This window comes from Etheostoma spectabile, chromosome 2 (assembly GCF_008692095.1).
Source record: "Etheostoma spectabile isolate EspeVRDwgs_2016 chromosome 2, UIUC_Espe_1.0, whole genome shotgun sequence".
Taxonomy (NCBI): domain Eukaryota; kingdom Metazoa; phylum Chordata; class Actinopteri; order Perciformes; family Percidae; genus Etheostoma; species Etheostoma spectabile.
This window is the reverse complement of record NC_045734.1, coordinates 6806370-6833196: the sequence shown is the minus strand read 5'-3', so window position 1 is coordinate 6833196 and position 26827 is coordinate 6806370. Positions and strand designations below refer to the sequence as shown.

Here is a 26827-nt window from a genome sequence, read left to right as displayed (position 1 = left end):
TCTGTTCTCCTCCTCCAGGTGCCTGCAGAATTACATCCCGGCCCACAGCCTCACACTGTCGTGCCCTGTGTGCCGCCAGACCTCGATCCTGCCGGAGAAGGGTGTGGCGGCGTTGCAGAATAACTTCTTCATCACCAACCTGATGGACGTGCTGCAGCGGGCGCCCGACAGCTGCAGCCAGGAGGCAGCCGCTCTCAACAACATCGCCACTGTGGCCACAGGCCAACTGCTCTCCTGCCCCAACCATGGAGGCAACGTAAGTCAGCCAGTCCTCCACACTGTCGGTTTCTCCGCCTGCTCCTTTTCATTTTTACCTCCTCTCTTTTACGCCCACACAAGAGTTAGATAGACCTTAAGATTGTCTCCACAGCACTAACACCATTTTAGTTTAGTGTGTAAATATGCTAATTAGCACTAAACACAAACAAACAGCTGAGGCTGATGACGATGTTATCAATTTTACAGGTATTTGGTCACAAAACCAACATGTTTGACACATTACAAATTTGACATTCATCTTGTGGGGAGCATAGATGTGACTATTAAATTATGTAAGTATCATATATTTTCCTGATGATACTTACATAATTTTACTTAAAACTTAATGTGAGGCTTTGTCTTCGTTGAGTACTTTTGACTTTTAATACTTAATTATAAAGTACTCAATGCAGAAAAATCCTCACGTTTTAGAAACTGGAAACGATCCAAACAGTTCTTTATTTAATCAATATCAGCTGTACTTGTAGGCATATATATTGTTATGCAGTTAAATTTACAATAAAACATTGTATTTTATTAACTGCATGTGTTTGTGTTCAAAAATCTTAATTTTTAAAGTAATTACTAACTAGAGCTTTCAGATCAAATGTAGTGGAGTAAAAAGTACTATGTGTTATTATATTTCCATCTGAAATGTAGAAGGAGAAAATGGCATGAAAAGTCAAGACTCAAGTTAAGTAGAAGTACTTCAAATTGGCATTTAAGAACAGTACTTGAGTAAATGTACTTAGTTACATTCCAGCACTGGTTCATGGTAATCAGTTTGGACCAAAAGTGGTGGACCTACCAACGTCAGCCACTCTGCAAATGTGGCTAAGAAATGTTGTATTTGGCCTCAACCCCATATTTAGGTCAAATCTGTACTTTTCCCTGTTGCTAAGGTCATGGAGTTTTACTGTCCGCCTTGTGAGACGGCCATGTGTCAGGAGTGTACGAGTGGCGAACATGGAGAACACCCAACTGTGCCTCTTAAAGACGTAGTGGAACAACACAAGGCCTCGTTACAGGACCAGTTAGACGCTGTCAAGAAGAGGTACAACAGCAGCATTGTGTAGACTTCATACTGCACTACATACTGTATGCATATTACTCTGAAATAACAAGAGTATGGCCCAAATTAAACCCACACTTTTCCTTTTTCTATGTGCACACTCTGTTGAGTCATTATATTAAAAATGTCTCCTCATTCCTCCGGTCCCTCTGTGGCTCGCAGGTTGCCAGAGATCGACTCAGCCCTGCAGATGCTGTCAGAGATCCTGCAGCAGCTGACCAATCAAAAGAGCTCCATTGAGGATGGCATCCACACGACCTTTGATGAGTTGCAGAAGACTCTGAATGTCCGCAAGAGTGTTTTACTGATGGAGCTAGAGGTCAACTACGGCCTCAAGCAGAAGGTGAAGTAACATGGTCTGAAACGAAGTACTCTAATTCAGCTGGCGCGTGCAGAGTGTAGTTTATGTATCTATGCGCTTGGATGTTTGGTTTAGACTTTGTCACAACAAAGATAAGTATTGATTGAGTTTTTAGTAGTCAGCATGAAGTACGTAATGTTCATTATCTACCTTTTAAAGGTGCTGTATTAACTGGAGGCTCTGATTTATTCTTATGAAGAGTTTTTGGAGTAAATAAAAGGAAATGATACAGAAAGACAAAATAAACTTTGACCTAATTATGATCTATTTTCAGAAAGCATTAAACCTAAGACAGGCTACTCATCACATTGTTTTTGTTGATATGTGTCAGGGGCTCAGCTGGTCTGATCAGCGATTAACGGGCACCCCCCCCCCCCAATCCAGACAACCATTCACACGAGTCTAGTTAGGAGCCTGCCACCGGCCCCTCAGGGAGCTCACGTGATTTGCTAATAATTTACAATTCACTGGGTGCTGTGCAGTCAAAACACCGGAGCCCAGGGGAAAGTCAGATATATGTGACTTTCAGCTGTCTTGTTGCTGGTAGCTAGATGGAGCCACTGTACTGTATGGGAACACTTTGGGTGTGTCATGTGCAGCGAGGGAACAGCTCTGATCCTCTTGGTCTGAAGCTTAATCTCCATTCTTATATTATGTATGTTAGTTTTCAGAGCTCCAGAGTGTGAATTAGTATAAAGAGAAAGTAGAGACGTTAGAGGGGGAAACATTTGACTCCAGGGATAAATGGCTTAATGGCCTCTCTTGTTGGAGAAGAGGAGGAGTGGGATGGTCAGATGCGGGTGAGTCTGTCGACTTTAATGAGTGTGGGGTATGTGCCATTAATAAGGAGAAACAGTGGAAATCATCTTAAACTGCATTAGTCTGTCTTTTTGTAACAAAGTATAGCATACTGATACATTTCATCTTTATGTGACATGTGTTAGCTTATGATCAGCTAAAATGAAAACACTTTTTTACGTCACAAAAAACCTCCAAAGTAATGCATGACTCATGATAATTTAATGCATGAATTATTACAGCATGTATTTTGAATTCCTTTTGTTCAGCATTCAGAAATTAGCAATTCATTATGAGCGTATGTGTTTAGTTAACACTTATTGGATCATCAGATAATATGTTACTTGATGCATATGCAAAGTATACCTGTAACAGACAACACAAGATGGCAAAGCCATATCTGACAGATATTCATCCGTTTTCATTATGACTTTGTCACCGCGTATGTCTAAAAGCTGTAATTTTTAGATCCACAAGGAGGCATGTTTATGCCAACATGCACCAAATGAGCTAAGCACCCAGTGATGCGGGAAGCTCACTGGGTTGAAAAACAATCTTTAAAAAAATAAAATAAAAAGAAAGTATAAATCAAATGGGCAGCCATATACACAACCTTGGCAAGGACTCAAGTCTCGCTACTCTTAAGCGCATGATCTCACGTCATTAGTAAAAATCAATAAAACCCAAAACATTTAAAATAAATACTTCACAGTTGATAGTGTTAGTGTTATGCTAACTGAACCTAATTGTTTGCCCTGCAAAGTAGAAGTGCAAATGCATTGTAAAAAATAAAAATTAGTTGCTGCACATTTATCTCCAAGATATACTTTTTTGTCCGACATGAAAAGACACAAAAGAGGACAATTCAAAAAAACTATTGACTTTTTTCCATAGTGTAGGATTTAAATATGAAGGGAAACCAGTCCATCAACAGTGGTTGATCTCATAGGGGAATTCAGATTTCATTTGCCCTCTGTACTGGATCTGTCTGCTTTTACTGCACTTATTTGGTCCATGTGGAAGGACAGCCATCAACCTGTCATTAAGCACAATGTTAACCTGCTGCCCCCTGGTGTGTGTGTGTACTAGGTGCTTCAAGCCCAGCTGGACACCCTGCTGCAGGGCCAGGATGGCATCAACAGCAGCTGTAACTTCACCGAGCAGGCCCTGAGCCATGGCACCGAGGCCGAGGTGCTGCTGGTGAAGAAGCAGATGAGCGAGCGTCTCGTTGAACTGGCCAGCCAGGAGCTTCCTCTGCAGCCAGGAGAGAACGACCAGCTGGACTTCATCGTTGAGACGGAGGGACTAAAGAAATCCATCCACAACCTGGGCACCATTGTAACCACTAACGCAGTGGCCTCTGAGACTGTGGCGACAGGTGAAGGGTTACGCCACTGTGTGGTGGGTGTCCCCACTTCCATCACCATAACCACTAAAGACAAAGATGGAGAGCTGTGTAAGATGGGCAACGCAGTCATCACTGCTGAAATGTCCTCACCTGATGGTAGCAAAGGTGAAGGAGAGATACTGGACAACAAGAATGGCACTTACGAGTACCTTTTCGCAGCTCATAAAGAGGGGACTTTTAATTTATCGCTGCGTTTATATGACCAACATATCAAGGGAAGCCCCTTTAAGATAAAGACCACCAAATCCATAGATGTGTCAGCAAGTTCAGACAACATCAAGAAGAGGCTGAAGTCTCCGGGCAGTGGTCACATCAAGCAGAAGGCCATCAAGAGGCCGGCTAGTATGTACAGCACAGGGAGGAGGAAGGAGAACCCCATCGAGGACGACCTTATCTTCAGAATCGGTAAGAACGCTCTAGCAGACCAGCAGACCAGCAGCCTAGCTGCGCTTAATGTCAGATATGCACTCAAATATGCATACAATCTTTCAAAAAAAACATGACATTAAACATGTTTGCCAAGCTTACTAATATTGTTTTCACTACGTCAGTGCCAAAAGTAAAATATTAATCAAAACTTGTTTTGACAATTTATTATTCATTTAAGTCATTAATCAAGAAACATTTCCTGATTCTAGCTTCTGAAATTGGCTGCCTTTCTCCATTTTTTTATTATTCTAAATTGAATATCTTTGGAAATGGGACTCTTGGTCAGACAAAATGAACAATTTTAAGATGTAATCTTTTCCACCATTTTCTGCTATTTTGTAGATTTCACAAATCATTCGTAAAACTAATTGAAATATTACAAATATTTTGTTGCAGCTTTACACTATACAATATTTCTGTAATGAACACATGTTTTTCATAGCCTTTACAGTACAAATTTGACATTAACAGACTCCATGCAAGCCAGATTTAGTTTGTTGTTATACAGTACCTAACTAACTAAAAGATGACAGTGCCTAAATGGAGCCGGTATTCTCTTGAATTGCAAGTGTCACCTCTTTACATGGTAAACCTCATACCTTGACCATGACCAATAGACAGCTTATACAGATAGTAGAAGGAGATAACCAGCAATTTAAATACATGCATACATACAGTCTCATCTAAATGCCAATATAAACATGTAAGCGCCAATTCATATTTTAGTCTGTTATCCATATAAAGTATGAGGCTTTTATTTACCATACATCCATTAATGTATTTCATGTTTTTTTTTTTTCAGGTACAAAAGGAAGAAACAAAGGGGAGTTCACAAATCTGCAAGGAGTGGCTGCCTCAACTGTGGGAAAGGTGCTGATAGCAGACAGCAACAACCAGTGTGTCCAGGTGAAAACAACTTCCTGTGCTGAAGATGCTGCCCTCAGCCAGCTAGAGCAGTATGTTACGGGGTGTGGTGAGAGGTCATTGGTGGAGCTCTATGACTTCTCATTGTTCAGTTACCTTGAACAGTGCTGTCTATGCACTTTGCCATCTCCATGGAAATATACTGTGGATGTAGTATGCCTTTGTAGGCTACTGAACACCAAAATGATACATTTAAGTTCTCTGTTATTATTTAAATTTTTTCATAATTTTTTTTAAATATAATACATTTTATTTATAATGCCCTTTGCATTTCAATTGAAATCTCAAAGTGCTACAGTAGCAATTACATATTGCTTTAAAGAAGCAATATGTAACATAATCTTTTATTTATACAGGTAATCTCATTGAGACACAGGGTCTGATTCTCAAGAGAGACTTGTCATGGACAGTACACAACATCACAACCTTGCACTTCCGGAATTGCTCCGTTGCCGCCCAAAATCCCGGCATATGTCCTTTTTTTCGACCGGATGTCTGTTTTTTTTTGTGTTGAAATTCTAAACTCCTGTGGATTTCTGAGGACTAAGGTTAACTGCTTATCAGATCTCTGCAGGGTAAATCCAGACAGCTAACTAGACTATCTGTCCAATCTGAGTTTTCTGTTGAACGACTAAAACAACTTTTGAATGTTTCACCAAAACAAGTTCCTTACCGAGGCTATTTTCCTGCTGCACCGGGGCTCCCTTCAGCGCTTAGCACTGCCCAAGCAGTTATAATTGGTACTCAAGTACTAAAAACAAGAACAAGACTCCAAAGATGTTTTTTCAGTACCCTTAAAAGGAGTTTAAAATCCTAGTTCCCCTAGTGGAATCGAGCTGGACAGTTTTAGATCCTGCTGCAGTGTATTCCAGTTTGAGGGTGCAGAAAAAGAGAACGTACAAACTGATGGGACCTTACTGTCAGTTGCTGCATTAAATCGAAAAATGAGATCTTAAGGAAAAATGCTAAGTTAAAATACTACCTTCTCTGAAAACAATACTAACTCCAGCATGTTGTCCATTGACATCTCCATTGCGGTGCGGAATGTTCTTTTTTTGTTTTGGTCTGTGTGTTGTTGTCAACTGCCCATTTTTAAAAACCTGAGTTGCCAGATGTGAAAGATATGATATATGTGTTTTGCAGATTTTCTCCAATGAAGGCGAGTTCAAAAGTCGTTTTGGCGTGCGCGGCAGGACTCCGGGTCAACTGCAGCGGCCGACGGGAGTCGCCATCCACCCAAACGGTGACATCATCATTGCAGACTATGACAACAAATGGGTCAGCATCTTTTCAAGTGAAGGCAAGTTTAAGGTAAGTCAGGATTTAATGTTTGATCTTTATTTTATACTAAGACTACGTTTGATCTGAACTGTGCACCCCTCACCGCTATGTTGTTTTACCAAAGAGAGCACAGTAATGGCCGGGATATTACCACAGATGTTGCTGCCATAAATACTGGAATCAAATGTTATACTGTCCCTTTAAACCCCCCTTAGCCTGTACAATTATGTAATGTTTTGCAAATACACCTTTTCAATGGTACAAATGGAAAAACAGGTGCTCTATATTATACTAGATGACACACTCCGATTACCATCTGTTAGTCATTTGCAATTTTCGTTCGCCAATTTCTAGATTTACAGTAAGAGATGCACACATTCAGATTTTCACTTCCCTTTTAAGTCTATTTCAGAAATGTTAATACTAACTCAAACAATGCAGATTTTACAATGAAGTTCTTCTTCAGCGCTTCTAGCCTTGTGCTTTGGATAGTTTGATAGAACTTGTATTATTTTCCTACTCATAGTTACAGCAGGGCTGTAATAGCAAAATGTAAAATACTGCCATGTTCCATTTAGGTCAGCCTGTGGTTTATTCACTGAATGCAGCCCTTCTCTCAACCACTGTCCATCTGTAGTGTGTGTATATTTGTGGGATGGTTAATTTTGTAGCCTGTTTAACTACAAGTCAATATTAAAAAAGTTGTTTAAAAGGACTCCTGTGAGCATAAATGCGTGATTTATGGTTCTGCGGAGGCTGCATGCAGAGCTTTCGCCGCAGCCTATGTAAGCAGCCTGAAGTTTATACTTGTGCGTCAATCTCTTTAGGAGAATAGCAGGGCCGGCATGTGTGTGTGGGGAGTGTGTGGTAGAGAGAGTGAGAGAGTGACGGTGATTAGTGCAAGTACCAACTCCAGAGTGTCTCCCCTGAGCTTTCTGACCACGTTTGGAAATCTGTAGCAGGAGAAGTTAACCCTCTCCTTGAATTCATGTTGTTTAGGGAGAAGGAATGCCAGGAAATGAGTAGGGGGGGGGAAATGCAACGCTACCACGCCAAGTGACGTGCGTTGCCACAACACTACGGCATAGGGTCTGGCGTAGGGTCCGTGTCTCCGCGTACCTACGTACGTAGTCACAAAGTAGATTTAACGTAGAAGCATAGAACTTTTTATAGAGGCTTTATACCAGACAAACACTCACTCTTAACTATATGTGAAACAAACTGGTGTTAATATACATATACATTTACTCTGACCGTACTCCCTGAAGTTCACTATCATGAACTATGTGATTTCAAACTTCTAACAGACATGTCAAATCCGCGACTTCTACAGAACAAGATTGGCTCAGGGAAGCTGATGGGCCCTAAAGGCGTGTCGGTGGACAGGAATGGCCACATCATCGTGGTCGACAACAAGGCATGCTGCGTCTTTATCTTTCAGATCAACGGCAAGCTGGTCACCAAGTTTGGGAACCGTGGCAACGGTGACAGGCAGTTTGCAGGTACACTCAATGGTAATATGTGCACTGCCCCCCTTACAGTCTTTCGCCAACCAACTCACACCTGCATGTGGAATGAAGACGAATGCCAAATCCAGGAACCATCATCTTTTGACTTCAGAGTTGTTTTTATTTTTTTCAAATAAATAGATTAGACAGGAGCCAGAAGACGCGTCATTTCTCACTGATATCAGTTCAAAAAGACATCGGATAGCCCTAAATGGACATTACATTATTTACTCAACTGTCCCCAAAACAGCATGTAGCACCACTGATCATGGGATGAATAAGTTTGAACAATCTTGTTTTGTCATTAAATTCATTTGGCTATTTATTAATTTGCATGTCCTCTAATAGAAACATTTGTCATGAGGTTGTGTTCTAAACTGAACTGTTTGATTTTGATAAACAGCACATGTCTGAGACTCTCATATCTGTTTTCTTAGGGCCTCACTTTGCGGCTGTCAACAACAACAATGAAATCATTGTGACAGATTTCCACAACCACTCAGTCAAGGTAAGTGCATTATCAGACTGGTGGATGTGTATTAAACACATACACAAAGTCTACTATAATATAATGGTGACGAATAAGGATGTTGGTACTAGAAATGATGACGTGTTTGTTTGTATGATATACTTTTTAGAATTTTTCTCCTATTGCAAAGTCTAGTTTTTCCCTTTTAAACTATTCTTTAGTTGATTGCATTTCGTATAATGACTGACTGTGTTGGTACACAGTGGCTCACTGTTAAAATGATTGTCTCCATGCTATTACCCCCTTAAAAAAAATTGTAGGTGTTCAACACAGAGGGAGAATTCTTGCTGAAGTTTGGTTCTAACGGCGAGGGCAACGGCCAGTTCAACGCCCCCACCGGAGTGGCAGTGGATGTCAATGGAAACATCATAGTAGCAGACTGGGGCAACAGCAGGATACAGGTCAGTTAAAAGAAAATACAAGCAGAAGCAGACTGTTACCCCTGCTGCATTTAAAGATTTTAGTATATGTCAATTATTTGGCGTTCTTAACATCGCCTTGCCACACCATACTCAATGAGACAACATCAAATATACGCAAATTCAAACAGAACAATGACTTTAATCTCTCTCTCTCTCTCTCTCTCTCTCTCTCTCTCTCTCTCTCTCTCTCTCTCTCAGGTGTTTGATGGCAGCGGTTCGTTCCTGTCCTACATCAACACATCAGCAGACCCGCTGTACGGCCCGCAGGGACTGGCTCTCACCTCTGACGGACATGTTGTGGTTGCAGATTCTGGCAACCACTGCTTCAAAGTCTACCGCTACCTGCAGTAGCCCTTATCTCTCAATGCACAAAACTGTACAGTGTATATATACACACACACACATCTCACACACATGCACTCATTAGTTGGGAGCAACCAACAGATTTGCACTCACCCATTCATCCTTGAATGCTGTCATTGTGCCATCTGTGTGACTGTGACATCCTGTCTCACCTCCTAAGCTGAAGAAACTACTGAGAGAATGACTTGTGGTTTGAATGAAGTGAGAGCATCTATGATATTCACGTACTGGACAGGCTGCTGCTGATTGGTGCTTTTAGGGGTTCTTGGTAACACATTTCATCTTAATCACACTGATTTGAAAAGGAAAACTTAAGCACTGTACATAGGTTAAACCTTTTGATTTGCTGTGGTATGGCAGAAAAAAACTGGAGAGAAAAAATAATGCTATTGCACTTGTTCCTAAAATACTGGTTGGACACTGTGTCAAGTTAGATTGAAATTGAAGTAAAGACTTTATAGTCACCTGAAAAATAATGGGATTTCTATTTATAGTTCCAGTGACTGCAGCTTCCTGTTAAATGCTCACAGTCCTCACATTTTGACTGTTCACTATAATGGAATAAATATTCCTCCTACTGTAGGTAGCAGGGTGTTTTAGAGCATGACTCTGTGCATGCCGTTTTTACTATTAAACACCAGAAAAGCTACTGTGCACAATATATAAATATTTCAAGCTGGCACTCACAACAATAGCACCAAACTAAACTATGAATGGAAGCACTGTATCAAACATAATACTATCTCTATGTTAAAATGACTAGTCAATGGAATTTTCATCGCTTTGGATTGAAACGCACACACACTTGTTAAAGTATGCTGATAACTTCCGCTTAATTGTTTTTTTACAAAAACAGTTTGTGTGTGCAAGACAAGTGGGATTGTGGGAGTGTGTTGTGATCAATTAAGGTACCAAACAAAAGCCACTTGACGTTGACCAACAAATCTGCTGTGATTATTTGCGAACCTCTTATATTTTTTGGCAAAGTTTGAGTGAATAGTGAAAATAAATTCAGTCCTTAGACGCATCAGTGGAAAGTTTTGTTCACGTTGCAATGCCGGTTTGATCAAACATCAGACGCAGAGCTGTGATCACCTTCACTCCTTACCATGTGCTCTTTGCCTATACCATGTTTTTCAAAATATCTGTAGAACTACTAACAAGTTGTAGTTTAGTCAAGAAAAACAACAATTTGTGATCCCCAAAAAGATGCAATATGTAGTTCCAACAGATGAGGTGTGTGTTGCAAAAAAAAAAAAGCACTGTGCTCCTATTATTATAAAGCCTTCACAATTTGTTTGTAATCAAGCACATACTGTAGTTTTCAATACTTAATTTGTGTTCAGTCATCTATTTTGTACACAATCCTTTTAAATTATTTGTTTTCCATTTGCTTGTTTATATTTGTAATGCCAACTGGAATTAAAGTGCCCATAGGAAAGAATACTGTGTTTGTAATTGATTTTGTGATGTCATTCTAAGGGGCATTTATTAGCTTATAGCGGAAAACTATGCATTGTGATAGCTTTTTATTTGCTTGACACTAGTCATGTCACAAATGTAATTTGTATGTTAATTATTCTAAAAAATCTCCGGTATTCTATTTGAATTCTCCTTGCACTTAACAGTTTTCAATATGAATGGTGAAAACAAAAGACTGCAAGTCTGCGCAGCACACTGTCACTCATGTCGTTCTCGTTGACGTCAGACCTACAATTTAAAAGTTCATAGTTTGACAATTAGTTTTTTTTTAATTATACATTCCCGTCCTTAAACATGTCGCCTACTTTGTCAGCAGAGGAAGTCATCAAACAACATCGCTCCTCCCCGTTAGAGTAATATTGCCTTCATTGTTATCGGAAATAATCCTGACTGAAGCGAGCAAAGAAGACACTTACGACCAAAAACCGTCAAACATTACCGCTTTTCTGGGGTATGCTCAGACGTGACGTTGCACCATAAACTGATATGCCTAGTAACTTTTAAAATAAATAAACTAAGCACACTCCTGTCAAGAGTTTGCTAATAACTTCCATCCCCATTCTTCGAACGAGACCGTGGACATGTAGAGTTTACGAGGAGCCGTGAAGGCAGCAGAACCCTCGTCACAGCCTTCCGCGGGAAATTTGGTTAAAGTCTGTGTGTACGATTTCTTACTTATTTGGATCATAAACATAACCACGTCGCTATATAACGCCTTGTAAAGCACAACATTAATGTTAGTGGACGTTGCTGGTACAGCCAACATAACAAAATGGTAAGCAGACGCTCATCTTTATGATGATGTGATAGCTATTGCTTCAGACAAGACCTAGCTAGCTACATTTAAAGTTATGTAACGTGAAAGCTAGCTAGCATTTCCAAGCTAGCTCCTAGCTAACGATAACTTAGCAAGCGTTACATCACCAAGTTATTACCAAGAGGAAGCCATACATGTTACCCATTTTATTTAGGACCGGCGTACTACGTTTCCTTCCTGTATTGCTATGTGACCCATTAACTTTAAGTAGCATAACGTTAATCAGCTCTACCGTTACGTCCTCTTAACATAGACTATATAATAATAACGGTCTATGCCTCAGTCTTAATGAAGGACATATTAATAGAGGAACACACCGGAGGAAAGGTAAATCTCTCTGTTAACTATCAGGAGAGCTACAGTCAGACATTATCAGGTGGGTGTAAAATAATAAGCTAGACTTAGCTACTCAAATGGAGACGCAAGCCATATAAATCACCGACAACATTGCTTCCTAGTGACAGTAAGCTGTACTACAACAACACAGATGTAGAAGCTTAAACGTGCATATAAGAGCCCCTCAGGCAGCAATTAGCCTATATTAAACATGCATATTTCAAAGTGCTGCAAATTGTAGATATGTATTATGAAATGTTGCATGTTAAATGCTAGGATGTCAAGCCCTAATACAGTGTTTATTGCCACTTGCATATGATTCTATTGCTGGGTAATGTAGTGGCGTATTAGTGGCTGTTACTAAAAGTATCCAAGGCCTTATGTCACAATAAACTATGTGTTACAGTCAAAGAAGAAGGGACTAAGTTTGGAGGAGAAGAGAAGTCGCATGATGGAGATTTTCTTTGAAACGGTGAGTTTTCCCATTGCAGGTGGCCACATAACGGTTTAAAGTAGGACTCCTCTAAGAATAAGGATAATAAAGCTTGACAAAGACATGACTATTATGCCCACAAATATGTGAAACATTGGTGTATATTATATATAAAGCACCAAATCAAATCTAATCAATCAAATCAATGTAATATAATCATATAAATATAATTTAGACTAAGGCCTCCACATCCCCTCTGTGCTGTCTTGCACTGTGATCACAATATATTTAGAAGCTAATGACTTTACTTACTAGCCAGTTTTGTTATGTGTTTCATTTTCTTTAATGCAATCTGAGTATTAAAATTAACGTAGCTAATTTTGACTAAGGCTTATCTGAAGGAGACAAAGGCTAACTTACAAACTACCTACCAAACCATAAATGGACCTGACTGTAATGACATGATACTGAGAAAGTTTTGTGTTCTAATTTTAAAACGTGCAACCGTATAAGGAACAGGTTGTTCTTTAAAGAAAATCATGACTTGGTCATGTGGTTTTCTCTCTCTTTGACACACATACACATCATCTGCACACGACGCGTACTGTATACTGTTTGTAACTAAACTGGCCCAACAAAGTCACATTAGACAATATAATGAAAATTTAGAAAGAGATTTAAAAAATGCTTGATATAAATCCTTTTCTGAAGCTAAACCAAAAAAAAAATCACAGTTTAAGTCCTCGTATAGAAAGTAATTTTGATTAGTTAATAATAATAATATTCTAGTAGTAAAGCAAAGTTTAAAAGTGCTGTGCATGAAACATTTCAGCACTACAATGAGACAAAATTAAGCAAAAAAACAAGTACAGAAATAAAAAATTTAATTTTCTGCCCAAAATAGGTAAACTGTGACTAGAAATACCTGGAAAGGCGGAATTACTGTTTATAATAAAACAATGATGAATATAATCCATAAATATATCAGGTTTTTTTATTTCTCAAAAGCCTAAATAAAGTGCAGCCAAAAACTAGATTCTGATACAGACCTAGAGGATTTAGATGGTAAATAGTTCTTTTTTGTATGATAAAATGATAAAAACAACAAAACTGTTTTTCCTTGAATGTGTTCTCTCTTTCTCTTTGTAGAAGGATGTGTTTCAGCTGAAAGACATTGAGAAGATCGCTCCTAAGACGAAGGGAATAAGTGAGTAATGGTCAACAGTTTTAGTTTTAGTAGAGATTTTTTAAATGGTCTGTCCACGTGTGTCCAGCTGGTGTTCAGGTTGGCTGCCTGTTTATTGCTACAGTCGTTTTTTTTGTGTTTGCCTTACTGGATTTTAACTGGTAGAGATGTCCCGTCACTCTATTTTTGGTAAAGAAAATATAATGAGTTGAGCTGAGTCTGAACGCTAGACACTGGGAAATGTAATGCACTAACATTTTAAACGTTGGCCATGTTTTCCTTTTGTTTACATTTGCAGTTATGCCCATTTACCACACTGAGGGGTTGCACTTTTACAACAGTAAAGGTTTTACAACTTTTACAACAGTATAGTTTGTTCATAATACAAAATATGCACTAAATTAAAACAGAACAGAACTTATAAACATAGGTATCTGTGTTAGTGAGACCAGCAGATGATTTGGTGTGCATTTATGTAAAATACCATCAGTTTATTTCCAAAGACCATTCAGTCAATGTCAACAGGCATTGCACCTCCCTTCCGGCCTACAAATCGTATCCTACAAAACATTTTTGTTTGGTACAGATCTTTTCAAAAAAAAAAATCACACTTCAATCTGTTATTTTTTTTTTTCCAATGAGAATAAAGATACAGAACTGATCATTCCCACCAATATCATGAATCATATTGCAATCGCAATATCATTAAAAATAATCGCAATTAGATATTTTCCTTATATCGTGCAGCCCTACTTTGCTCCCACGTATATATGGACATAGAAAAGAAAGACACCCCTGAAGACACTGAAGAAATTGGACTCTTAAATCTAGAAACTATACCAATAATTAAGTGATAAATTCCATGCACACTGTTCAGTTATTCTTCCCCCAGCTAAATAGAAGGTCAAAAACAATTGAGGTGTCCTCTCCCTATTGTTACATGAATGTACAGTAGTCTACAACACTATATAGTTATTGGTTCAGTGAACTAAGACTGTACTTTGGGAGAATTGTACAATTTGGATATGTTCTTAAAAATGTGCAATCCTCCCAAATTATAGTTGTTAAAGAATACAAAAAAGGTTAATCAACTAAAATAATTTAAGGTGCATTGGTGCACATGTACAGCATAATATTGCCCTTAGTAACAGACTTCATTTAAAACACATTAAGACACATAACTTTGTCAGCCTTTTCTAATTATTTCAACAACTGCAGTAATTTATTCATTAAACTTCTAACAACAATATGAACAGGAGTCGTCATACACCAATATAACAGTAAAAATGTCACATGAATAATTATTTAAAAAATAACAGTACGTAAATGAACAGCCATGCACATATTGTATTTTAATGCAGGCTGATAGCAGGAAGGTAAAACCTCTGCTGAGTGAACAGAAAAGGAAGCAGGATCCTGGCTGTTAGCCTGGTCGGGACCAGGCTAGCTGTAGAGAATAAATCTCCATGGTAACTAAAGTGCCTCTGCTTTTGTGAAACCAAGTCAAGGGCTAATTTGAGTCAGGATAACTGGAAAATCCCCACTTAATCCATTATCTTGGTTCTGTAAAATAGCCCTCAGGACCAGTTGTTGCCATCTTAACTGTATTTAGTCTGTATACACAGAGCCAGACCCATCAATGGCAGCAATCTCATAGTGTGGAGTATTGTTGGAAGCTTTGGTTTTCAATAAAACACATTCTCTTAATGTCAACATGGAGCCCAGAATTATGAGTATCTAGGGAACATTTAAAATACAAACTTGGATGTTTAAGTGCTGCAGAGGAACAACGCTGTGTTGTGTATGTTTGGGTGAACTGAAGAAGGATTTTGTTTCAGAATTGACATAACATTAATCTGGAGAAACTGAATCGCGTCGCTGTGATTAAAAGCACATGTTTTGGTCCCCCTTACTTGGGCATGATAAAGTTACTGGCTGATGGGGGGCGGGGGGAACAAGAGATCTGCATTATGAGCACATTTTCCTGTAGGGGAGAGCATGTGAGAAATGGGGCCAAGGGAGTGATCTCAGTTGAACTGAAAAAAAGAGTGGTATACTGGTAACCATTAAAAGGCAGAATAGTTTGAAGATGAAAATGGGCAAAAAGTTATTGGAATCACATGAACAGAAACGGGACAAAAGACTGGGAAAGACAGCTCTGAAGTTATGCACACACAGACTTTGGTTGATCCATCCAGAGTCTTTTTTAATTTTCAATCCTTTATTTTTTTTTCTGCTGCTGTTCAACGTCCTCTCAGGACTCAGCTCAGCCCTGAGCAGATACGCTCTTTCAGTTTTACAATGGACTGGTCGAGCAAATGTGTGGGAGTATCACATTTCACCGCTGACGCTGTTCAAGATGGAACTCCTGCTCCATTACATCCTCTCATGCAGTGTTCTCTCAGATAAGCATACAACAGCCACATAGGGTGCAGATGTGTGGGTTTAGTTGTGTGAACATTTGAGTGGTATGCTTTGCCAACAGTAAAAATGAGACCTGATGCTGACTTGTGCTTTTTTAAATCCTCAGTAGAATGCAGTATTACACCGAACACCAGATAGATAGATTTCATATCATTATTTATATGTTCTATGCTTGTAACAACCATACCTACTTTAAATCATTTGTCCACGATCAATAATCAATACTCCACCCATGACATCAACTGCTAAGAAGGCAGTGCAGTAATAGAAAATGGAGGGTTTTGGGCCTTTGATGTAGGTTGTGTTCTTTCCTATCTCTGTTGCTTTAAGCTCCCATGTCTGTGAAGGACGTGCTGCAGAGCCTGGTGGACGACAACATGGTGGACTGTGAAAGAGTGGGTACGTCCAACTACTACTGGGCCTTTCCCAGCAAAGCCCTGCACGCTCGCAAGAAAAAACTGGAGGAGCTGCAAAGTCAGGTGAGGCCACTCAGACGTCATATCTCAAAAGAACACTTTGCTCTATACAGCGCAGACACTGTGATATACAGCATCTCTCCAGAGCTGATATTGGATTTTTCTATTAAAAATACCTATATTTTTTTGAAAGGAGAAGACAGATTTTAACTTGTTTTTCACCAAAGGTTGTATTTTCTGGAATACACTACCCTCTGTAGTTTACAGTAAAGGAGGTCAGCATATGACAAGCACGGCCCAGATAGCGCTTCTGGTAATAAAAACACAAAGAGAAAAATGGGACGTGGTAGGGGTTTAATTATTTAATTCCCGAATACAAAAACAAAAGAAAATAATGAGCTCTATTATAACTTTGAATCAAAAATCCCCCATGTTGCACATTCTTGGTGGCTTATGTGAGAGATTTGTTGTCACACTGCCCTAACACTGCTCGTCTGTAGATTTCTGGGTGTCTGTTGCGTCCCACTTCCCTCTCCTGTTGCATGGCAGACAGATGGTGTGAGGGTGGCGACTCCTCAGAGAATGATGGCCACCAGATTTATGCGACAGAAGTCAAATGATGTAGAGCAGCAATCTGTCACCACATAATGACTGTCGGTCTGTTGGCTCTATATAGTCTGTATGAAAAAGTTGGAAGTGTAATTTACAAACAAATTACAACACAGATTCTTTATTTTAGCCAAATTAACATGCTTTATAGTACTGTAATTGGCTATTAATGTCAATAGACCATTGGTCTCTAATGCACTGGTGAGTAGTCATTAGCAATTAAGGGTTGTATACATAACAGTTAGTATCTCCTCTCGGTTAGAGGATGTGCTAACCGGTGTTGATTTGTTGCCTTTTTGCCTTGTCGGTGATTATTGGTTGTACACAGTAATGGATCCCCCACTTTTCACTTCAAACAATTAAGTCAAGGACAGTAGTATTGATGTGTATTGTGGAGTACAGGGATATCTCTATTGTCTACATATGTTTTCTTGGCAGCAGTTTGGTGTTGAATATGGCTAATGTTGGACTCTTTTACCTGACAGATTTCTGAAGCAAAGCAGCGGAAAGAGTCTGTACAGAAAGCGGTTGAAAAAGCGAAAGTAGGACGTCAAGATACAGTAAGAATATTTTCATGTGCTTCCACACTTTGTAAATACATTTTTTAAATATTTTTAACGAGAAGTGTGTGTGGGGGGGGGGGGAATTGACAAAGCCATGTTAATCAGAATTATAAAATCAATCTTTGTCTGTGTGTAGAAGGAGAGAAGCTCTCTGCTGAAGGAGCTGCAGGCTCTAAAAGAGGAGCGAACTCAGCTGCAGTCCGAGTTGGACAAGTACAGGGAATGTGACCCAGAAGTTATTGAGGAGATGAGTGAGTACATATGCAATATGACAATTTCAAGCGTTAGCATCAATCAAGTCACCTATGATCACTGACCAGAGACATTTATCCCCCCCCTCCCGTAAAATAATCCAGTATCATTACCTCCCTCAATGAAACTTTAAATGTCCAAATGGTTGAGAATATGTCAGAATGGTGCTGATTAAACTCTAGGATCATTTTGAGCTGTTGGTGATGTATGACGTTGTGTAAGATTAAATTATATTCAGTATTTTTGCTACAGTATTAAGAGAGGTGATGTGTATTGCTGCTACACGCACGACTACATTCAAATGTATCATGACAGTATGAATGCAAATCCTCCCAAACACAGTGGAATACAGTTTGTCTGTGTCACACAACTTGGGGCGTGGTTTTGTGGTGCAGGTAGTCACAGGAGTCCTCGTCTCTAACCGTACTGCTGAGAACAAACATGCATGCTGTCTGTTTAGCAGCGGGATCATAGTTTCTCACTGTGAACAAGGAAGTGAAAATTGGCAGCGAGTGGTCACTTATAAGCATGCAAGACATGCTCAGTCCGTTTTAGGCGTGAACCACAAACTGGTTGCATGTTGATGCGAGATAGAAGGTGTGAACAGTTTGAACGTTCCTGCTAAAAAAAAAGCCCTCTCCAGTGATGTCAAACACCACAACACAGAGACGATGAATGATATATTGCAAAGGTTTTAAGTAATTAATTACAGGGAAGTTACAGAGCAAAAGTCTTTTATCATCGCTTCAGTTTTACCCCTCAGCCTCCAAAGAACACAGGGATACGTAGTGAGAATACATACATGTCACAAAACAAGAAGTCTATGCTTATTGGAAAGCAGCCAAATTAATATTTTTACAAACCAATGAAAATGTTTAATAATTGACAGTAGCCAATGACACACTCTTAAATGTATTTAGCTTTTTTCCCTCAATGGTCACTCAGCCATGTTGTCTCATTCTGCAAGCACAGGCTGTCATATATTTTACTCAGACATACAGATTTCCATAAATAATCTAAAGCCACCTGCAGCTCATACAGGAAGCATAAAACCTCTACATATGCATGTTTTGACTACATCTCCTTGTCACAGCTCACATTGAGAAGGTTTTTGAACAGATGCATACAGAGAAATGTTCAAAGGATTAACAAAACTTAAAGGAACATAATTTCTTTAACACATGTCAGATGTAATGACAGTCTAAAGGATTTGTGTAGCCTCCAACCTCTCAGCTTAAAGGGTTTTGGAGTTAAAAGCTTCAAGACTGAGGTCCAGTGGTCCTGCCTTATTGACACCATAGTATATTCTATAGTATGTCCACACAAAACACAGAGTTATTATTGATGTTATGAAATCATATACTGCTTTGAGTTCATTTTACCGCTGACCTGAGGGAAAAGGGGTGTGTTACCTTATGTACACATGTGTGGTGTCATAAAAAATATCTGGTCTGTTTACCTGTAGCTCCCATTGTTACACCAAGCATGCATTTAGTCTGCACACACTTCTGCAGGTTTTTTTTCCTGCTCCAACATGACAAAAATCTGGACTTGTTTACTGACAATCGCAAGAATAATTCTTGACTAATCTCACGTGTTTTTTTTGGTTTGCATTTTAAATAATTTGAAACCTAAGCTATATTCTACTAGTGTAAATGGGAAGTGAATTTAGGATTAAGGTTTTGTTTTAGGTTAATGTGGAATCCAAAGCCTTCCTAGATTAATGACATCTGTCTCTACTGTAAGTTAAGGCTCTTTGTGGTGTGTGTGGGGGTGGTGTGTGTGGGTGTGTGTGTGTGTGTGTGGTGTGTGTGTGTGTGGTGTGTGTGTGGTGTTGTGTGTGTGTGGTGTGTGTGTGTGTGTGTGTGTGTGTGTGGTGTGTGTGTGTGTGTGTGTGTGTGTGGTGTGTGTGTGTGTGGTGTGTGTGTGTGTTTCAACGTTGTGTATGATAGTGAAAGTTACACAATGTCTACAGATCATTAATACTCCCACATTAATAGATAAACTCATTAGTGGTAAGAGAAAGGATAAGCTTTCTTTTACTTTCAATCTCTTGTGCTTTTTGTTTTTACATTCATCACTGTGTCTCCTTACAGATATCCATCTTGATACAGATGGCCATCTCACCCCAGTGAAACTTGATTTGTGCTCTGAGAGTAATCAAGATGCACAGTGTATGAAATTATGTTAGGTCTACTGCTGAGGGGACTTTGACTGAACTTGAAGAATGGTCTCAGACCTGTCCATGCAGATGTAATTCTTATTCAGAGGTTCAGAGAGCATCTTTAAAGCAAATGTTAAGACCAGGGGTGAAAGAGCTGAAAGTACATTTAGCTAATAATAGCTAATAGCTCTTGTAATTTTTGGCGCAGGGCATTTAATTGTTATAGAGTATTTGATGGTATTACTTAGAGGTGCAAAGATTGATCGATTAATTGATTAGTTGTCAATTATTAAATTAATCGCAAACTATTAATTGGTTTGAGTGATTTTTGGGCTTGGCGAAACACATTGACATATTTGTTTTACATTTTGTAGACCAAACAACTAATCGATTTAACCAAGAACATAATTGACAGGTTAATTGACAATGAAAATAATCATTAGTTGCAGCCTTAATATTACTACTTTTGAGTAAAGGATCTGAGTACTTCTTCCACCACTGGTTGAGACACTGATGCAAATTTACAACACGTACATTTGAACCATTAATGCCTTTTTAGGAATGGGATTTAAAATGATAAATACTAATTTTATAAAACGGATAATAAGCATTCAACAACAATAGTTAGAAATATACTATGTGCATTACTTTCTAAATGCTGTGCCTTTGGTACACTGTTAGACAAACCAAACATTTGAGCAAATCCAAATTAAACCAAAATTGGAATACATTTGTGGATTGTAGTTGGTGTGTCAAGTGTTACTCGTCCTATTTGATCAGACAAAATTATTAGAAGCACAGTGACACATCTTGACTGTAATTACCACGGTAAATATAAGTGGTGTTGGACACACATGATGTCGGATTTGTCAGTTCAAAATGGGGATAAGAAAACACCAAACATGGGAAGAACAAAAACACCTCAAAGAAATCACAGCCACAGGCATATTCATAGCAGGTATGACAATATATGAGCAAGTAGAGTTTAAAAGTTGGACATGAATTTACATATCTTATTCACAATTACATTGAGGGAAAACCCCAACAGTAAATCCATGTATTGATGGTTTTGGAATTATTTAGAACTCCTTAAATTACTTGTTTGCATAATTTATAGTATATGTGTACTATATTGTGCATAATATTTATTAAGTTGTATATAAATAAGGGACAACAGATGAGTAAGAAATGAGTCATCTCGTCCAACCCAGGCTCATTGACAGCTTTATGAGTCAGAAGTTAATCAATTCAGTCCATCCCAATTGGCGCTGCCATTTCTTTTTGTTTTTACGAAATGTAGATATACGCTTGTTTTAATTCTCAATAAAGGCCTAAATGACCGTTGCTGACAGTCAATGACATTGCGACTGATCAAGTCTTTGGGCCAGTTCACTCTTCAGATTTTCCAAAAGGACAAATCAGGCGGGAATCAAACCGGCTGTAAATGAAGCCTGGCCTAAAACGGCTCATTTTGGCTGGATTTTAGGATGCTGCAGCCCAGTTGTCTTAGCACAGCCAAATAAGGGTTTGTTTATAGTTAATATGGATTCAACAAAAGGTTATTTTATAAACCAGTTATACCAGGTGCCTGGCAACCTAATGTTAGATGTTACCTGCTGTTGTTTTAGAATCTGGTTTTATGTCGCTTTAAACTTAAGAGCAATCCAGTTATGCAGTATATTTGTTGCAGAAAGCATTTTCCTCTCTGTCAGTTGGGCTTTCACATTAGGCATCTATTTGTTGTTGCCTATTTTACATTTGCATGGTATGCAAGTCTTGCTCATAAGCATGGGTCAGTTGTACATAGTGTAGTTAAGCAAAACTTCTACTTTTACGGTTTTGAAATTTAATGTCTTTGCTGTTCAGTAGGTGTCTTTAAGTTTTAATCACAGATCTGAAGTGATGTCTTGAAACAAACCCTGAACATTTTTAATTGAAGGCATGCATTCTAACTGATTTCAAATTGTTGTTTTGCAGGAAAGTCAAATGTTGTAGCAAAAGAAGCGGTTTCCAGGTGGACAGGTGAGTCTTCTAATCTTTTTAATGTATACATATATATAAGTCTGGAATCGAGATGCAAAGATTTGTTTAAAGAATTGGTTGATCAACAGATAAAGAATCGCCAACTATTTTGATAATTGATGCACATATACTATGGGTTGTCTGCATACACTAGTGTTTTGATATCTGGGCAAACTAACTGCAAATAATTAATATACAAACAGAAGCGGGCCAAGTATTGATCCTTGTGGTATCCCTGTGCATAAGTTAGGAGCTGATGAGTTGAATTGGCAGTTTTGCTCAAGCAAAAATGCCAAACATGATGGTTTCAGCTTTTCAAATGTGATAATTTAAAGAAGACATTGGATAACATCACCTTGGCCTTTTTTCTGATGTTTTAGAGACCAAACAGTTGATTAATCTGTTAAAAATATTGAAAACAGTCATTAGTAATGATGCAGCGAGCTATTATTTACATAGTAAATTAATCTGCAGAGTATTTCTTTGTGTATTTAGTAATTAATCACTTGGTCTATAAAATATGGCTCAGTTCAGTTTAATACAAGGAAACCCATCAAATCCTCACATTTTAGTAGCTCGAACCAGTGAACATTTAACATTTTTGTTTCAGAAATAACCAAAATCATTTTTTGTCAATCGGCTAATTAATTAAAGATCCTCTCAGCTCTAATCATTAGTTGCAGCCTTAGACCAGATCAATAATACAGTTACTGTGGAACATTTCCTCTAAATATTCAGTACATTAAAAAAAAACTGTGGCAGATCTATCACTCAAGCTGTAAGAGCACTTTGTGGTCAACACGTCATCTCTGTGCAGTCAAGACTTAGGCTCTCGGTGTGCATTGACCTAAGTAGTAAAATTGGAGACAGCTGACTTTAGGGCATCATGGTAACCAGTCGGATCTGTGGTGTTTTGACTCTTTAGGGTCAGCTCGCCTGTAACTGGTCAACAAAGTTGCGTTGTCAGTTTTCGTTGGCCCATTTTTGCTTTACTTCCACATAATTCAACTCACGAGATATACTGTATCTGCCTCTTCCATGACTTGTACTTCCCTCATCTGGGGTGGACACTCCTAAACAAATAGATAAAATGTTTCCTCAAAGTACTACTGGTACAAGCTGTAATGTTTTCATCTATCCTGTTACATCTAAAAGCACAATTTTGTCAGTTCTGCAAGTCAGCTATTTTCTTTCTTAAATTTTCACATGCACTTTTCTTATTGCTATGTAGCTGGCATTATTTTAGCTTCTGACAACACACCCCTGCAGGCTTCAGTAACAACCCCACTTAGTGTATTTAATTGCCTGTGGCTGCAACTTGATCTGTGAAAACAGATCTTATTTTTCAAAAACAATGTTGTGCGGCTTTTACCTGTAGCCTTGTCCCACTGAGACACACCCACATATAAAAGCTCACTCACGAGCCACAGTTTAATCACTTGCATTTCAAAAACTGGAGTCCAGATTTTTATTGACTTAAGATTTTGATAAGACTGACATTACTCTACAGAAAGCTATTTAATTTACTCTTTAAATGGGTGACACATCCACAGTTGTCAGCTTGTGTTTCAAAAAAAACTTTCCTTCTAATCAGATTAGATTGTAAAAGAAACTGCAATAGAAAGTCATTGTAATTTCTAATTACAGCCATGGTGAAGGTTATCTAGGCTATTTGTAGAATTATTAAGTTTATTTGGGAATGAAGTACAATCAGATTTGTGAGATGAGAGAGTTGTATATTGGTTATGAACTTATTGTATTTGTGTTTAAATTCTACTTTTATGACTTTTGTATACACTTTTGTAAAACATGCATTCATCATATTTTAATTGAATCAAATAATAAGCAAAAATTACAAGTCATAGTCAAAAATGGAAGGCCTATAATAAAAAGATTTTGCAAATATTCTACCTCTACTTAATATTTGAGGGAAGGTGCCAAGAAATGAAATTTTAATCAGGGACATTTCTTGACACTAATATTCCATCTTACGCACATTTCTACCTACTTACCTCTGCCTACCACTTGTGCAAAAATACTGGTGTACTTGCATCACACATTGGAGCTTTGTCATAGTAAGCCTCCACTCTTGTTAAGACCTATGACCAGATTCACCTCAATTGCCCAAATTATCTTCAGATGTGGGAAATAGTCTCGAGTGAATAAAATGTTCTGTGTTCAGAAAGTAATAATCAAATCTCCAGCCAAAATTAACTTTCCCCAAAACTGCACAGAGCAAGTTTTTCAGAGCAACGAGACAAATAGTTTGTTCTTGGACTCCAAGAATATTCTCACAATCCCAGACTGACTTTGCTATCTATAATCCTATGTATAACAATAGAGGGACAAGTACATAGGTGTATTTTGGCTAGTTAAACAAAGATTTGATTTCTGTTTTCAGACAATATTTTTGCCATAAAGTCATGGACAAAGAAGAAGTTCTCTTTTGATGACAGCCACATTAATAAAGCCTTTGGGATTCCTGAAGACTTTGACTACATGGACTGACTGCCAGTTTTTCTACCAGAGTTCATTGTCACAATAAGTGCAGAACAAATGTTTAAGATTTCAGTTTGAAGCAAGTATACCTGGTCTCAGCAGCGGTTCTAGTTTATGTTCCGTGTAGTAATGTGAAAGGCATATGTTTGGCCTGGTGTAGGCTTTGAATAAGGGCAGATTTTAGTAATTTTGCTGTGGCAGATGGAATTTATCAGCCGATATGTTGCAATGGTCCAACCAGGAAAGCAATGCAATCACTAGTGGCTGTGAATGGTGATGGGGTTCTCTGATGAACATGTGATGGAAAGGAATTAACACTTAACACATCTGTGTGGCCAATGATCTAATGTAAATGGTTTAAACAGACTGTTTGGAATCCAATGCTTGTGCTCTTTTTCCTACCTTTTTATTTTTGCTGAAAGAAAAAGGAAAAAACTCCTTTTAAGCAACATCTAGTCACTGATGCACTGGGACTGACGACAGAATTGAATTACAGAGGACATGTTTAGGATTCTTCATGTGCACAAGTGCTGCAAATATTTAAAGTACATTTACTTATTGCAGAAGCTCTTTCCTCGTGCTGCAAATAAATGTCCCTTTGAGTTAAAAAGCCATTGTTTCTAATTTTATGGATTCTAAAACCTAGCGTGCCATGTACAAATGTATTTACACCAGGCCTTCTATCTTTTGTGCTTTCATTACTTTAGAAATTGTCACTGAAACATTGCAAGATGTCACAAAAGAACTTTTTTTCAGAGCTGCACACTCACTTTCTGTATGATCAAACAAGGAATACTGTTGTCATGACATGTCCTGAATGACTATTGCCCTTCTTATTTTTCTCTGTCAAACCAGATGCAAAACAGGTAGTTGTGTGTTCCATGTTTACTCAATGACCTAGTTGCCAAGCAATGTGTTGCCTGGTCTTACTCATCAGTTTTCTTTCCAGTAGATAAATGCTTTGCATACATATTGTTCTGTTTCGTGACTTGTTTTTTTAATAGTGTTTCTCATGCATGTTATTTTCATCTCTAAGCCATTAAAAAAGAATATGAAAGTATCAAGAGACAAATGCTGTGTGAAACATTACAAATCTTTGCAAACCTAATGTAGACTGATTACGTGTTGGCAATTTTCTGTTTATAATGCTTCCCAATGCATACGTTCAGTTATTCAAATGATAATCAGTTACTAAATGATTTGCAGATACAAATGTCTGTTAAATTTTAAATCTTAAATTTTGTAAGAAAAGACCGACAACCCTAAGCTCCTTATTAGAATCCAGCAAAAAAATATTTTAAATGCCTAGTTGCAGTTTAGTAAGGTGGGGCTGAAAACACCCACAGAAGAGTAACCTGATTCAAGTCTGTACCTGCCCAACCTATCCTGATTCATGAGTCTGAAATGCTGAATGGCAAAGTTTTCCTAGAGGTCCGTGCATAGTTTTATCTCACTGTCACTCACTTAAAGACTTCTTTGGTTAAAACAATAATTAGGCCAACGAAACACTTTTACTTTACTTAAAGTATAGGCCCAAAGATTATATAACACTAAACTGATGCAAAAAATAGCTTTTTATTGAATGTAAGGTTTGTTCAGAGTTCCTATAAAGTAGGGTAAATACATTTGTACTAATTTAATAGTAAGTTAAAAGTAAAGTGACCAATACAACAGTGTAACAAAAACATAAGCTATTCATTAAGGGGTTAAAATATGTAAGTATTTCCCCCACCACTGACTAAGTGTCAAATAAATGTAGTGTAAAAAGTACAATATTTCCCTCTGAAAGTAGTGTAATAGAAGTAATTAGCAAAGAATAGAAAGTACAAGTATTTCTAAATTGTACACGAGTACATTACTTATGTTTCACTCAACCACTATCTAAAAGTAGCAATTTTATATAAATACTAAAGTAGATTAGTGTTCTAGTACTGCATCATATCATATAAGCATATAATATGTTTTGTATGTGAAAAGTAATTAGTAACTAAAATTATCAAATAAATGTAGTGGAGTAAAAAGTGCAATATTTTCCTCAAATGTAAAGTATAAAGTAACAGGAGATGGAAATACGTAAAAAATAATAACCTCAAATCTGCACTTAAATCCAGTACTAGATCAAATGTATTTATTACTTTCTACCACTTGATGGTAATTTCCATGTAGATCTATCTGTGAATGATGGCCTTTTTTTGTCACTTTTGTTTTACCTTCAGCAACAGGCAAGTAAACAGCCTCGTTGCAAGTGTGAGTAGTTTACAATGTGTTGGG

The 26827-nt window shown here is 38.1% G+C and overlaps 2 protein-coding genes across 8 annotated transcripts in view; both read left to right on the top strand.

Annotated features, from left to right (window-relative positions):
- trim2a (tripartite motif containing 2a) overlaps positions 1–10599 on the top strand; it is a 38115-nt gene extending 27516 nt beyond the window's left edge. For 6 of the 7 annotated variants that reach the window (XM_032534939.1, XM_032534915.1, XM_032534910.1 and 3 more), the window contains exons 3-12: positions 19–256; positions 1161–1312; positions 1493–1673; positions 3579–4302; positions 5129–5232; positions 6394–6561; positions 7865–8045; positions 8477–8547; positions 8829–8969; positions 9189–10599. In XM_032534939.1, the coding sequence (XP_032390830.1) occupies positions 19–256; positions 1161–1312; positions 1493–1673; positions 3579–4302; positions 5129–5232; positions 6394–6561; positions 7865–8045; positions 8477–8547; positions 8829–8969; positions 9189–9341 (2113 nt within the window). In that variant the 3' untranslated portion in view covers positions 9342–10599. The remainder of the gene's footprint in view (positions 1–18; positions 257–1160; positions 1313–1492; positions 1674–3578; positions 4303–5128; positions 5233–6393; positions 6562–7864; positions 8046–8476; positions 8548–8828; positions 8970–9188) is intronic. The other variant, XM_032534948.1, reaches the window with a different exon arrangement.
- An 818-nt stretch (positions 10600–11417) lies between these two features.
- Positions 11418–24977, top strand: mnd1 (meiotic nuclear divisions 1 homolog (S. cerevisiae)). The gene is made up of 8 exons (XM_032534962.1): positions 11418–11610; positions 12395–12460; positions 13571–13628; positions 16362–16510; positions 17542–17616; positions 17756–17870; positions 22013–22057; positions 24459–24977. Exons 1-8 carry the CDS (start codon positions 11608–11610, stop codon positions 24563–24565), a joined length of 618 nt encoding a protein of 205 aa, XP_032390853.1. The 5' UTR covers positions 11418–11607; the 3' UTR covers positions 24566–24977.
- The last annotated feature ends 1850 nt before the right edge of the window (positions 24978–26827 follow it).

Coding starts and splice junctions, on each gene's coding strand:
- mnd1 (XM_032534962.1), top strand. Junction 13,629..16,361: donor TCCTAAGACGAAGGGAATAA/GTGAGTAATGGT, acceptor TGTTGCTTTAAG/CTCCCATGTCTGTGAAGGAC. Junction 17,617..17,755: donor AAGTAGGACGTCAAGATACA/GTAAGAATATTT, acceptor GTCTGTGTGTAG/AAGGAGAGAAGCTCTCTGCT.